At 32.0% G+C, this 16457-nt stretch overlaps 1 protein-coding gene across 1 annotated transcript; it reads left to right on the top strand.

The window, feature by feature from the left end:
* The first annotated feature begins 3359 nt into the window (after positions 1-3359).
* Positions 3360-13513, top strand: LOC140441212 (uncharacterized). Its single transcript, XM_072531795.1, has 2 exons — positions 3360-3730; positions 11689-13513. The coding sequence occupies exons 1-2, from the start codon at positions 3508-3510 to the stop codon at positions 13218-13220; spliced, it is 1755 nt and encodes a 584-aa protein (XP_072387896.1). The 5' UTR covers positions 3360-3507; the 3' UTR covers positions 13221-13513.
* Positions 13514-16457: the final 2944 nt, after the last annotated feature.

A 16457-nucleotide genomic window follows, 5' to 3' on the forward strand; every position in this document is an offset into this window, starting at 1 on the left:
GTATCATGGTCACCAACTCTAGCCTCTGTTTCTATTCATGCGAAAAAATTCCACTCCGTCGATTTATAAATTGAAATAAAATTTATAGTCCGTTTGTTACGTCTGCAGTGCGTCTACGTCTACAGTCCGTCAATCTATAAATCCAGCTTTACAGTGCGTTACTTGCGTCTGGCAAATCAAAAGGAAACATTTTGTGCTGTCAACCAAAGGTTTGACCCGCCCTCCATTTTGTAAAGTTGTTTATCAATATATTCGAATTTTGATATCGTGGATTATTTGTTATACTCCATTCGCTTAGCTCGGGCCTATTTTGACAGATTGATTGTCGGAAACCTACAACACAACAATTCCTACTTCTCAGTATTAATAGCTCAAGTATCCTACTATTGCAGACATGCTACAGATTTCATTGTATATTGAACCCATCAAATTTTGGGTAGTATATATTTAAAAAATATATTTTAGTTGTTATAATTTAACAGAACTATTTATTATATGGTGCACATAAATAAATATTGATTGTCGGTAATTCGCAAAGTTCTATTTTATTTACTATTTAGTTTGTTTACTGTTAATATTGGCTATGAGTACGTGTGCTTGGTTGTATAGTAATTTCCAGCCACTTTTAGTCTGTCAAAAAGTAACTAACTTCGCAAAAAAATAATTACTAAATTCACTAGATAGTTCGGACTGGGAATAGCGAACAAAGTATACAATGGACGATAAGTTAATAATTTATAAAAAAATAATAATAATAAAAAAAGGATATCATCTCGTTCGCGCAGACGCAATCAGCCATGTTTTAAACGGAACCAGTGCTGTTCAGTGACATTTTATCTGGTGTGCATAGAAAAATTAACCCTGTTTAATTTATTTACGGCAACTATAGACGTAATATGCACTATTTTATTCTTACTTTTAGTTGAAGAATAGATTAAATTATTCCAAATGTAATAAATTATTAATCTTTAAAAATTGAAATTACAGTTCTGTCGTAACTTGTCACAAATTTCTCAATTCAAGTCTATGTTTCAATTTAAAATAAGGCGATCGCGTGCTAACAAACTTCAAAGGCGGCATCTGAGAGTGGGCATTCTGATTGTTATGTATTCTGTGGTATCGTGGTCACCAACTCAAGCGACTGTTTCGACTCACGCGCAAAAATTCCACTCCGTCGATTTATAAATTGAAATAATATTTACAGTCTGTTTATTACGTCTCCAGTGCGTCTACGTTTACAGTCCGTCAAACTATAAATCCAGCTTAAAATTCAAATAATTTTTAATAAAAGTTCACTATTAAAAATAACATTTTGTTTATTTTATCTTCAATAAAATACAATAGGTATACTAAATATATTGTATATAATTCACAAAACTTGCAATTTTAAGTAAATGATAAGCTGTTTGACGGCATACTTAAAATTAAATGCAACGGTATAATTTACTCATTCGGAACTATCAAATCCAATTATAAAATAAAAAATGATTAAAATTATTTAATCTGTGACCAAAGATTCAAAACATTTGATTTATCGTAAAAAAAGTAAATCTGACAAAAGCTATCTGTCATCTGTTTTCGTCTGGTCACCGAACAACTCTGGGCCCTGATTCTATTTCATTTCGATGTCGAAATTTAAAAGCGACTACGCCATGACAGTCGCAATCGCTAGCGATTCTCATTCATTTCGATTGTAGTTAAAACTGGGGATATTTACTTTATCATTTTGACACTGCTGAAAATTTGGGTTGGCCCTGTTGTTTATTAGCTGCACTAGCACTACGCTTGTTGAATGTTTGTTTTGTTTACGTTACGTGAACGTCTTTTTTTTCTTGTTTGAGTTGTTAAATCATAAATAGTGGCCATTCTCAATTATATTTTGAATTGAAAGAAAAGATGGTAAGAAAAAAAAAGGCGATGTGGGAGATCCTTAAGTTATAACCACTAAGATTTCACTTAGTGGTTATATTCTAATATATTTTTAAATTTACTGCAGCTTAGTAATACTAACCCTAAACATTTTGGGTATCCTAGAGGCATAAACATCTTCTTCCAAATATGGTTCTAATACCCTTATTAAATAATTTGCAGCTTGTTTATTAAGCCGGAATTGCTGCCTAAATTGAGCATCACTTAGTGAAAAAGAATTTTTGGTATCCCGTAACATTCTTCTTATCCTCTGTTATGAGCGTCGGATATCTATCCTCTCTAATTCCTCCAAAACTAGCAAATGTCATTAAAACACAGCCATATTAATACTTTTTGCCTCAGTTTTCCTTGCAAGGATCAAAATACCGCCTACCTAAACTGAACCTAAGTTCACTTCTCCCAGTCCAGTCAGTCATGTCAGATTAATTTCGACTCGAAATTAAATTTCAACCACTTTCTTGAAGTTGAAATTAATTTCGATAAATCGAAATTTAGTGACGTCGTTTGGTTAGTTCAGCTGAAATCCACAAGGTTCGCAAAGTCGCATTTCGACGTCGCCATATTAATTTCGACATTTTTTGAGTCGAATCAGCTGGTCGTCAATAGGGATGCGACATCGGTAAAAAACATCGATGTTGAACATCGATGGTAACATCGAAGCTGAACATCGATAGTACCGAAATATCGAAAAGAAAACATCGATGTTCTATAATAGAAACATCGATGTTTTTACAAATGTTGAGTAATGTGAAAATAATAAACTAAATAAGTATTATATAAACGTGATTTAATTGCTGAAAAACGTGGTGTATGCGTAATGATCATCATCAGAATTTTTTTCAAGAATACAGCATTTTAATTTCTACTCCCTGAAATTGAAGAATAAAATGGAATTGGAGGACTTGTTTTGAATATGTTTTAGTTATACAATAAAGCATCTTAAAAACAATAGTTACTAAGTTTATTTCATTAAAACAGTGTAACCTTAACCTAATATTAAACAATTAAAAATTTTGGCTTGATAGATATCTTAAACACAACCAAATTATTAGAAAAATTCGAAATATTTTGTTGTTTGTTCCAGGGTCTGACATTTACGTCTATATTCTGGGTGTACTTATTTTTACCTTGTCTAATACCATCATAATGATAATGATAATTACTAAAAATAGAATAGACTAAACAATGAGATGTGAGATTTACCGGGTAACTTCATTCAGCGATATAAATTGTCAGCCGCTGAAAGCTGTAATCTATACTTATGTTATACTTTACTGGTGTTCGATGTTTTCATTTAACATCGATGTTACCATCGATGTTAACGAATACTCAATATCGATGGCAAAACATCGACCATCGAGCGTTCAACATCGATGTTTTTCAATCATCGATGAACATCGCGCATCCCTAGTCGTCGACGTCAATGTCAATGTCACGACAGTGCTGTCTGAGTCTGATGTCTGTAGGGAATGGCTTTTTTGTTTTGGAGTTTTGGTGTTATTATGTGGTTATTCGTGGTTATTATTGAAGTAGAAATCAATACACAGACCAAGTTTAATCAAACGGAAGTAGTCAAAAATGGAAGTAAAACAAGAAGTTGCTGAGGAGACTTATAAAATAGATAATGACGTGAATGATACTCTTCTGGATAATTTTAAAATTGAAATTAAACAAGAACCCAAAAGTGAAACTACACATGATACATTTCATTATGTTTTGAAGAAAATTCCCATAAAAATTGAAATAGGGCAAGATGAACATAAACCTATGTCATCAGAACAAAGCCAAACAAATGAAGAAGGTAAGTTTTCATATACTATACGGGTAGGAGGTCTAAGAACATGAAATATCATTAGATTCTACTTCAATTGCACTTGTTGGACAGGAGGGTACTAGTGGAGCAAGAAGGTACGACGTCTACGGACCCGAAATTTATATCATATTATATATTATATTATTTATATATGAATTCTGTTTCTCTTCTGTTATTTTACAATGATTTTTAATGGTTGCTCAACGTTCTTTTTTATGTAATTTTCATTTAAATTATATCTTGTATTTAAAAGCCACCGCCATATTAGACACCAGAAAACAACAAGAAATAATGTTGCCATGGTTATACAAAATATATTTTCTTATAAAAAGTGATATTTTTAATTAAATATTTTAACATTTTACTCTACCCTACTTTAAAAAAAAAATACTGGTTTGGTAGCAGTTTTAGGTTATATATGGTTAGATTGTTATGTTAAGTTAGATTCAGCTAAATCTTTTTAAATCAAATTTTTAGATCTTTTAAAAGTTTAATTCAATTAAATAGTAGTCAATTTCAAAGTAAAGTCAATTTAATAATAAAAATCACTTATGTGACAAATTTTTGTTGGCTTGTTGTTACTCTAAGGAATCGTTTTAGAATATCGGAACTGCAGTCAATAGATTAAAACAATTACATACAAACATAATATTCAGAATTTTTTTATCTTATGAAATGTCGTTTTATATATAAAAAGACCTTATTTATCATAAAATATAAGTTGCTCTGACATAATTTGCTGTAAAAAAAACAACCTTTCATAAGTTAAAAAAATGTGAATGTTATGTTTGTATCTAATTGTTAGTTAATTTCGTAGTAAGTTCCTGATAAAGTTGAAAATAGAGTCAATGAAATATCGAACTGATGAAATAAATGTAGTTTCAAATTAAGATATTGACTGCAGTTCCGATGTTCATGATTCCTTGCATAGTCAAGAATTACAAAGGATTTCGAATCAAATTCTGTAAATATATATATATATATATATATATATATATATATATATATATATATATATATATATATATCTATCTATATATTGTTTGTTATTGTTGTTTCCATCTGTAAATCCATTAATGTATGGTATTCTCTAAATAAATGGCGATAATGTTGGCAAAATGTGATATTAATGTTGGACATAAATCATTAAAAACATTGGTAAAATATTTTTCAATATTTAAACCCAAGGTTAATAAAGATCATCAGTTGGATATTTTTTATAAAGTAAATTGTAAAGTAAACATATATATTGCAATTCAACATATATTGGGCAGATACACCAATATCTACATAGAAGGGTTGTTGCACACAAACATAGTGTACAAACCAACAAATCAAACACTACAGCTTTAGCCAACCTTTCTCTAGAAAATTGCCATTGTTTTGATTGCGAAAATGTACAGAGTTTGAAAAAAAAACAAAACTAGAACAAAAGATGCAGATTTTAGACAATTCACATAAAAAATATCAACATTATATCAATAATAAGATTGATACTAAAGATCTTTCCAATATGTATCATAATTTAATAAATTGAGCTGTTTCTTAAATGCACCATAGGCTGATATTTAAGATATGACCCTGAACCATTTGTATTTTGAAGTAAGTACCTGCCATATGTATATTAGGGTCACATACCATTTTTGCATTCCATGTAAAACAGAACCAGTAGTTGACAGCTTAAGAAAAAATATATACAAATCTGGCACTAAAACAGTTACAGATTTAAATATTTTTATTAACTATGTTTCAGGATAGTTAATGTTTGTAAAATAAGAAACTAACTGAAAATATTTACAAAATGTAATATTAAACAAAAAATGTTAGATTTTCTTGCAGGTTGCAAATTACCCAGTAGATGACATTTAATATTTTCAAAATTCTGGTAGTTGACACCTACAGGATCCAGTAATTGACGATATTTTAACTACCCGTCAACTTCAAGCTTTTTCTTAAATTCATATTTTAATCGATCTCCAGCACAAGTTATATTGGGAAATTCTAACTTCTCAAAGATTTAGGAAAAATTCTTCACAAGTCTCTGAACCTGAAGAAATAAATACTTTTCTTTTGTGTGTTTTTCTTTTATTTTCTTAGTTGCACTTTTTCTTCTTTTTTTTTTTCTTTTTTTATTTTTCTCGTTCTTCTTTTTTTTCTTTTTCTTTCCTCTGCCCTTAGTTTTTTATTTTCCTCTTATACTGTTTTTTCCATTTGCTTTTTCTCGTGATATTCTTGCCATTGTTTTGAAGTAATAACTAATTATAATAACTGAATTAACTGAAAGATTTTTAAAAAACCATAGTACCAAAAAACTATATAGTTTCAAAAAACTATTTCTGCCTAGGTCTATTTGATTTAAAAGGGTTCTTTCTTTTCAGTTCTTGTATTAAGTGTTGAACGCTGGTAGGTAAAGCTTCTTTACCAGTTGGAAACCCAGCTTTTGTCATTGTGAAAATCCAAAGGACAATATTTTTTTCTTCTTCTTTCGTCGAAATGGAATCTGGACCCATTTGTCTAAATTTTGACACGCTATTGTTAATTCTATGAATTCATGTACTTCTGGATACTCCATTGTTTTTAGCTGCAGAAGCAACTGATTGACAATTTGAAATCGCAGCTAATGCAGATTCCATTTGCTCGTCTAAATACCGAAACATATTTCCTTTGGTTGGAAGCATCATAAAATATCTGAAATAAAGAAACACCAGTAGTTGGCAGTCTTATGATCTAGTAAATGACATGCTGTCATCTACTGGTATAGATCTAAATATTCCCTTAAGAATATTTTAGAAAAAACAACACACTTTGAGAAGGCTTATAAAGCGTTTTAGGGACAAATAATTTTAACGATCATTTCACTAGTAGTTGACATCCATATCAACTACTGGTACATTATACGAATATAAGAACCAGTAGATGACACCTATTTACAATATTGTAACCAATGAGATAGCTACTTTTTAAGCTTATTTTGAGTTTGCTTATAGCTTGCAATATACATTGGGGTTTTACAATAATTTAATACAAACAAATAAACATGTCATAATGTGCAAAAATACTAACCTTCTAAGAGGTAGATTTCTGGTTTCTAATAATAAAACTTAGCTTATTTTTTGAAAATGAAACTTATATTGTCAACTACTGGATCACTGTCAACTAATGGTTCCCTTACCTTACATAACGTTAAATAACTAAAGTGCTCATTGAAAATGGAAAATAGCCGAAACATTAAAGCAATAATAATAACAGACTGACAAACCCAGGAATTAAATAAGGTTCTATATATATATATATATATATATATATATATATATATATATATATATATATATATATATATATATATATATAAAATATCAAGAGTATTACAAGAAAATTTATTTAAAACAGAAATTTTGAAGTTTAACTGAATGGAAAAAGATCTAAAAGTTTTGAAATGCAAAAGCTATAACGTTCACTCTTATTTATAATGGATTGACTATTAAAGAACACAAGAAAAAAAATAAATGAAGAAAAGAGCAAAGATAATGATAAAAAAATTATATGAAATACACATTAAAACAATAAAAATCAAATGAAAATAATTGAAGATAGTGGAAACATTACTTAGGGACTATATTTTTTAACTTTACAATTTTTGCCATTTTTGACGATTCTCATGAGATCATTAAAATTTATCGGTTTTCCATTAACCGGTCACTATGGAATTTTCATTGTTAAAGTCCAATCTTTAAAAATTACGGCATGAAATTTCGGTGTTGAGTTTTGACTATAAATATGAGGTATTTCGAATATTCCTAAAAAACGCTAAATTTTCACATTACAAACGATTGCATTTCACGGAAAATACTTCCATGAATATGGCATTAGGTGAAATTTATAGCTGAAGTAGTGTAGTATAGAAAAAGTGCTTGTGTAATCAAAAAAAAAACAGTTTTTAATGTTTTAGATCGTTTGTAATATGAAAGTTTAAATTCGGCGTTTTTTAGGCCTATTTCAAATGCCCCACATTTGTTGCAAAAATCAAAACCGAAATTTCATGTCATAGGTTTTGAAGATTGACTTTTAACAATGGAAATTCCATATACATATATATATATATATATATATATATATATATATATATATATATATATATATATATATATATATATATATATGCGTATGAACTTAACACATGCAGTTTTACATTAAAAATATAATGATAATAACAATAATAAATAAGAAAACACAAACATAGAACATATATAAAATAAAAAATTATTATGTCGAAGGTTACCGCCTCGAAGCCAATCTCTTGCCTTGGGAGTGAGTTGTTAGATTTCTTGAAGACTGCCAACGAACTTGGTGGCAGTCTTCAAGAAATCAGAGACTTCACTGGAACACTGGTTCAGAGACTTGTTACAAACTCCATGACCAACTCGTATTCTATTAAGGTTGCACCATTCACGACGAAGAAGAGAAAAGCAGTCTGGTTTAATTGTAGGGTTTTCTATGAGATTAGCTTTTCTGATATCTGGATTCCATTCTCCCATCCAGTGCCTCTCAGTTGTGAAATCAGCCAATCTTGTAGCAGTTCTAGTAGGTGGATGTCTGGATTTCAGTCGTAACTCTCTTTGGTCTAGCTCAGCGATATCTGTATTTATCGGTAGTGCTGGGTTTTGTTGGCATTTTTGAACTAGGGTCTTGTTGCTGGTGGAGCGATGTTGGTTTAAACTGGAAGCCATTGGGTTGGTGTGGGCTTTATAGTTTATACTTTGAGAGAGTGGTTTGGATGTACCACTAATGAACTCTTTATGTCAGCTGTAAACAAGGTAGCCTTGATGAATTCCAATCTCCGATAGGAGTGGCACAAGAAGAAGAAGGGCTTTATAGTTCCCGTTATGTGCCTCATTGTTTGGTTGAACTGGGTATCTATGACGTTTTTGTGATGACTGTTTAGCCAGACAGGAGCGCAATATTCTGCAGTAGGATATACTAAGGACAGCGCGCTCGTTCTGATGACCTCTGCATTAGACCCCCATGATGTATTTGCTAATTTCTGAATAATGTTATTGCGGGTCTTTATTTTTGCTGAAGTGTTTTCCAAATGCTGTTTAAATGTTAGGGTACGGTCTAGAGTTACACCGAGGTATTTTGGGTTCGAACTGTGCTTTAGAATGGTTCCATCGCATTCTATGTTTATACTTGTTTATACTACGTTTATACTAATTTGGCTTGTGGTTGTTAAGATGGAAAGCTGTTACTTCAGTCTTCGATGGGTTTTGTTGTAGGCCCCATTTCTTAAAATATCTGTTAACAATGTTTAGATCTGCTTCTATGGTGGTTTCGGCGATTTTTATGTCTTCTTCTAGAGCACCCAGAGCCATGTCATCGGCATAAATAAATTGGCGCGAGGTACTAGTTGGTACATCTGACGTATAAATATTAAAAAGAAGAGGAGACATAACTGACCCTTGTGGTAAGCCGTTTTGCAGGTTTCTGAACTTGGCTTTGTATGGTGAAATAATCTCGTTTGGATTATCCTCTCAAATATCTTGTAGCAGACGCTTAAAAGAGCGATTGTTCTGTCGCTCTCAGGTAGTGCAGGGTCTTTCCCAGATTTAGATATTGCGATGATCTTACTTTTTTTGAAGGATTTTGGAAACTTATAATTTTATATTAAACAATATTTGATTTAAAAATTCAAGAAGCCACTTACTGGTATTTGGACCAATGTGTTTTATAAATTCAGGTTAGATGTTGTCAACTCCTGCGGCTTTGCGGCATTTAATTAATTTTAGAGCTTCTGCAAGTTCTGGCTCGATAGGCTTCATTATTGGTAGGCTTTGTTGTTGAGCAATTTTGGCTTATTTTAACTGAAATCTAACTTCTCTTTTATGATTTTTTTCTATTACTGGTTTTGAAAGGTTGGCTATGCGTTTGCCTATGTCTTCCGGTTTTGGGGCTGTAGAGTTTGCTGTACCGTTGTTTTAGCCAGAGTCTAGTTTCCTTAGAAGCTTCCATGCGGTGCAGCTACTGTGTGTAAAATTGAGATTTTCTAAAGTTTCCCTCGACCTTGTGGTTCTCGCGGAATTTAAGGGTTTCTCAAGAGTTTTTCACCAACTTCAGGATCTCCAGATTTCTCATACTGATCAAGTAGTTCTTTACACTCGTCGTTTCAGCATGGGATGTACGATTTGGTAACCCACGTGGGACGTGCTTTTTTGCACAGCTAATCATTAGTGATGCAAATCTTTCATAATTTTGGACCACTGGTTTGATATGTCTTATATCACTTTCAAGTTGGAATTTAAACTCTTCCCACCTTGTCTTCCGAAAATTCCAACTTGGCAAAGGGATTGAATTTATAATAGGAATGGTGGTGCCCAATTTTGTAATTATTGGTCTATGTTGGGATCTAGTAAAGTTATCGAGAACTTCCCTTGTGGCGTTCTTAAAGTCGTTTTTTGAGCCCCTTTCGCTGAAAGATATAAACGAGAGATCGGGATTGTAGACCTTTTGCCATCTTGCAGAATGCAAGGTGGGTTTCTGTTTTGCATCGTATAAAAGTGAAACTCAGCCCATTCGGCAATTTGTTCTCCCTGTTGGTTACATTGGTTATATCCCCATGTAGTATCGTGGCTGTTAAAGTCTCCAGTGTATATTGTCGGGTGAGAAAATGTAGAAAGTACGTTTTGTGGCCATTTAGCATTCAGTGGTTTGTATGTATTGATTATAGTTATTTCGTCTACTTTCACAGCAAGTATAAAAATCTCTTGTGTCGAGTAAGAGTGACATGTGCTGTAATGTTTGATGTCTGCTCTACAATAAGTCGCGATACCGTACTGAGCGTGGTTGATTGAAGCTATTAGTGTGTATCCAGGGATTTGGCCACGGTTTTTTAATTGTAGGTGGTCTGCAGTATGTGTTTCTTGAACAGTAACCACGTCAATTTTGTTTTTTGCCAGTAGCTTGCTAAGATATTCGCTCTTGCTTCGGCTGATGCCTTCAATATGTATTTGACATACTCGAAGTGTTGGTCCGATTGTCAACTGGCTCTGACAAGAGCCATCATTTGTTTGTTGTGTGCTTTTGTTCATTGTCACGTGTTCGCCAGGAGATCTACGAGAGACAGACAGGTCAGAATCGTAAAATAATGGCAAAAATCGCGCAACGTTTATTTATTTAACACTTTTATAAAAACTAACTTTAATTCCAGCAAAATTTGCACAAGAAAGCAGCGCCTTTCAACTTCAAAACGCTTTTTAATTTTTGTCGATAGGACACGCTGATCAGAAGATATCGAATTTTTACTGTCGAATTGATACAAATTTCATTTAAAATTGATTTCGCGCACGTAGCGGCGTTGCTTCAAGCGATATTTTTGAGGGAACGGTTTATTTTAGACAAAAAGTGCTAATAAATATTTTTGTTAAAAATTGTCTTAATTATTATTACTGAAGTTATCACCTAACTGTTTCTGCAAAAATCCGAATGCCACCTCTCACATCCATTCAAAACAGATCCGCCCTGGACTATTATTAATCTAATGACATTTATGACTTTTAATAAATTTTAAATTTTTATTATTTAAATTTTTTACTTCCCATTATGTCTTCTTTTCATATTTTTCATGCAGTTTTTAATTTAAATCTTCTTAAAGTAAATATATGATGACTAGAAACAAATTGATTGAGAGTAATGAATCGATGTTAAGAATATTGACGCTGTCCGTGACACGCCATCTTGTGGCGCTAGTTCCGTGACGCTCGCCTCAGCATTTTACTGTAAAGAAAAAAAGAGTAATACAGTGCGAGTATAGAAGCTTTGCTTCAAAATGTATTTTCTCTTTTTATGGCTCTGGACTTGCCCATAAATAAAGAAAGGATATTTAGATTGTGTCAAATTTAACACACTTAAGCTATATTTTTTGACAAAAAATATATTTTAGTTTTTTGTTTTAGGCTTTCCCCAAGAGGAGAACACATTGGAAAGTATGAAAACAATACCCGCAGATACAAGTAATAAAGAACAAGATATGAGTCAACAGGTTAAAGAAAATACATTAAACTGTGAAATTTGTGTTAAACAGTTTGCTAGGAAAAAAAATCTCAAAGAACATATGAGAATTCACACTGGAGAAAAACCTTATAAGTGTGAAATTTGTTTGAAGCAGTTCGTTCGTCCATACGCTTTGAAAACTCATTTGAGACTTCACACTGGAGAAAAACCATACAAGTGCGAAATTTGTTTGAAGCAGTTCAGTTTTAAAAATTCTTTTAATCATCACATGAAAGTTCACACCGGAGAAAAATCTTACAGGTGTGAAAGTTGTTTCAAGCAGTTTGCTACTGAAATGTATTTAAAACAGCATATGAAAATTCACACTGGAGTAAAACCTTACACGTGTGAAATTTGTTTTAAGCAGTTTGCTAGGAAAAGACATTTCAATGAACATATGAGAATTCACACTGGAGAAAAACCTTATAACTGTGAAATTTGTTTGAAGCAGTTTATTCGTCCGTACTTTTTGAAAACTCATTTGAGACTGCACACTGGAGAAAAACCATACAAGTGCGAAATTTGTTTGAAGCAGTTCCGTCTTAAAAATTCTTTTAATTATCACATGGAAGTTCACACCGGACAAAAACCTTACAAGTGTGAAATTTGTTTTAAAGAGTTTACTACTAAAATGTGTTTAAACCAACATATGAAAATTCACACTGGAGAAAAACCATACAAGTGCGAAATTTGTTTGAAGCAGTTCACTTTTAAAAATTCTTTAAATTATCACATGAAGATTCATACTGGAGAAAAAATTTACAAGTGTGAAATTTGTTTCAAGCAGTTTGCTACTAAAATGTATTTAAAACAACATATGAAAATTCACACTGGAGAAAAACCTTACACATGTGAAATTTGTTTTAAGCAGTTTACTAGTGCAAGAAATTTAAAAACACATTCAAGATTTCACACTGGAGAAAAACCTTACACATGCGAAATTTGTTTTAAGCAATTTGCTAGTGCAAGTAATTTAAACACACATTCAAAAGTTCACACTGGAGAAAAACCTCACAAGTGTGAAATTTGTTACAAGCAGTTTATCCAAAAAAGTATTTTATATAGACATATGCGAGTGCACACTGGAGAAAAACCTTACAAGTGCGAAATTTGTTTTAAGCAGTTTACTCTAGCAAGCACTTTAAAAGATCATTTGAGATTGCACACTGGAGAAAAACCTTACAAGTGCGAAATATGTTTTAAGCAGTTTCCTCGAGAGTATGACTTGAAATGTCATTTGAGAGTCCACACTGGAGAAAAACCTTACGCTTGTGAAATTTGTTTTAAGCAGTTTCCTCGAGAGTATGACTTGAAATGTCATTTGAGAGTCCACACTGGAGAAAAACCTTACGCTTGTGAAATTTGTTTTAAACAGTTTAGCCAAGCAGGATCTTTGAAATCACATTTAAAGTTGCATACTGGAGAAAAATCTTAGATTGACACATTTTTATTAATTCGTTGTTGAGCAGTTTTATTAAAAAGATAAAAAAAACTTCAAAGATATTTTTGTTTTGAAAGGTTTTGAGATTGTTAAATGTGCTGTGCCGTTTTTTAGACTACATGTGTTTGGAAAAAACATTTGAGAATCGACAATGGAAATAAGCCGTTGAAATGTTTATAAAAGAGCTCCATCGAGTATTTAACTGAAATTTTTGTATATATCAATTGAAAAATTGTTCATCAAAAGGTAAATTTGTATTATAAAAAATAAATAAATTTAGATAGAAACGCATTTTATTAGATGTTTCCAAAATTCCATCCATCCTATGGCGCTACAGCCTAATTATCAAAAGCCTTGGCCTCCCTTATCAAACCTCTCCATCGGTCAGTAGTCATTCTCTTCCACAATCGCCTGTCAAGGACACTTCTAGACTCCTTATCCACATTATCCTCCTATCGCTTTCTCGGTCTTCTAATAGGCCTCTTCCCTTGCATTCAACAGTTTTTTGGAAACTTGTTTTCTTCCATTCTAAATACATGTCCTGCCCGTAAAGACGCTGTAGACGGACATACTGAGATAAGGGTGGTTGATAATACTCGTTGCTGATTGTTTTTCTATCAAGATGTAGAACATGGCTGATGGAGCTAACTATGTGGTATGTTAAGAGAGCCCAATAGGCTATTGACTACGTTAAAAAAAATAGGGGTTAAAGGAACTACGACGTTAAAGGGAAAATTTTTTTTGACAAATATTTATTCAAAAAATGAAGCAAAAAAAAAACAGTTACTCACGCGATTTTTCTATTTTGCCCCATAACTAGGTATAGATATTGCTTAACAGAAAAAAACTTTTATCCTTGCTCTTCAAAAAGAAGTTTGGTAGAAGTCTTTAGGATTTACTTTATTATAGATAATATTTCTCCAACTTAACCCACAAAGGTTTTGGCCATTTTCCCTATTGCAAAATAAAAAGAAAAATATCAATTACCTTTAAAATGGTCTATTGTAGAAAGAACTGGAACTAATTTTAAGACTAAATAAAAAAGAAAGCTTATTTTGTGTACTTCAAAATAATCTATTGGAAAATATACTATAACTAACGGTAACCAAGATATGGTCAAATTGTGATGATTTCAACGATTTGTATATACCTAAATTTACAAGAAAAGAATACTCCAGTCGTCAGAGACGAAAATGCCACTGAACTTCTAAAAATCATACGAACAAGCTGAATTTTGCTGAGAATGTCAATTTTGAGACGCCAAAAAACATACAGCATACCCCCAGGCTTTCCCCTAAAACCCCCCACGTTATGGGACGGAAAACATCATTTACCAAAAATTTGTACGCCGTAGAAAAAGTTTCAAACAAGAAATGAAGCTGACATAATGTTGATCACAAATGTTTATTAGCACTTTTTCTGTAGAATGAGTTATTTTTTCAGAAATCATGCTTGAAGCTAGATAATGGAGTAGAAGCAACCATAGAGGAAGTTCTCGAAACTATTAAGGCCCAGAAAAACAATAAAGCCCCGGCAGTTGACAAAATACCAGCAGAATTGTATAAGGTAGGTGGCGACCACCTAGCAAGTCACGTTCACACGCTCATCAAAGACATATGGCAAGAGGAGAAAGTACCCGACGGCTGGAAGAAAAGTATAGTATGCCCGATCTATAAAAAAGGAGAACTCACTCCGTCGATTTATAAATTGAAATAAAATTTATAGTCCGTTTGTTACGTCTGCAGTGCGTCTACGTCTACAGTCCGTCAATCTATAAATCCAGCTTTACAGTGCGTTACTTGCGTCTGGCAAATCAAAAGGAAACATTTTGTGCTGTCAACCAAAGGTTTGACCCGCCCTCCATTTTGTAAAGTTGTTTATCAATATATTCGAATTTTGATATCGTGGATTATTTGTTATACTCCATTCGCTTAGCTCGGGCCTATTTTGACAGATTGATTGTCGGAAACCTACAACACAACAATTCCTACTTCTCAGTATTAATAGCTCAAGTATCCTACTATTGCAGACATGCTACAGATTTCATTGTATATTGAACCCATCAAATTTTGGGTAGTATATATTTAAAAAATATATTTTAGTTGTTATAATTTAACAGAACTATTTATTATATGGTGCACATAAATAAATATTGATTGTCGGTAATTCGCAAAGTTCTATTTTATTTACTATTTAGTTTGTTTACTGTTAATATTGGCTATGAGTACGTGTGCTTGGTTGTATAGTAATTTCCAGCCACTTTTAGTCTGTCAAAAAGTAACTAACTTCGCAAAAAAATAATTACTAAATTCACTAGATAGTTCGGACTGGGAATAGCGAACAAAGTATACAATGGACGATAAGTTAATAATTTATAAAAAAATAATAATAATAAAAAAAGGATATCATCTCGTTCGCGCAGACGCAATCAGCCATGTTTTAAACGGAACCAGTGCTGTTCAGTGACATTTTATCTGGTGTGCATAGAAAAATTAACCCTGTTTAATTTATTTACGGCAACTATAGACGTAATATGCACTATTTTATTCTTACTTTTAGTTGAAGAATAGATTAAATTATTCCAAATGTAATAAATTATTAATCTTTAAAAATTGAAATTACAGTTCTGTCGTAACTTGTCACAAATTTCTCAATTCAAGTCTATGTTTCAATTTAAAATAAGGCGATCGCGTGCTAACAAACTTCAAAGGCGGCATCTGAGAGTGGGCATTCTGATTGTTATGTATTCTGTGGTATCGTGGTCACCAACTCAAGCGACTGTTTCGACTCACGCGCAAAAATTCCACTCCGTCGATTTATAAATTGAAATAATATTTACAGTCTGTTTATTACGTCTCCAATGCGTCTACGTTTACAGTCCGTCAAACTATAAATCCAGCTTAAAATTCAAATAATTTTTAATAAAAGTTCACTATTAAAAATAACATTTTGTTTATTTTATCTTCAATAAAATACAATAGGTATACTAAATATATTGTATATAATTCACAAAACTTGCAATTTTAAGTAAATGATAAGCTGTTTGACGGCATACTTAAAATTAAATGCAACGGTATAATTTACTCATTCGGAACTATCAAATCCAATTATAAAATAAAAAATGATTAAAATTATTTAATCTGTGACCAAAGATTCAAAACATTTGATTTATCGTAAAAAAAGTAAATCTGACAAAAGCTATCTGTCATCTGTTTTCGTCTGGTCACCGAA

The sequence above is a fragment of the Diabrotica undecimpunctata genome, chromosome 1, assembly GCF_040954645.1.
Source record: "Diabrotica undecimpunctata isolate CICGRU chromosome 1, icDiaUnde3, whole genome shotgun sequence".
NCBI lineage: Eukaryota > Metazoa > Arthropoda > Insecta > Coleoptera > Chrysomelidae > Diabrotica > Diabrotica undecimpunctata.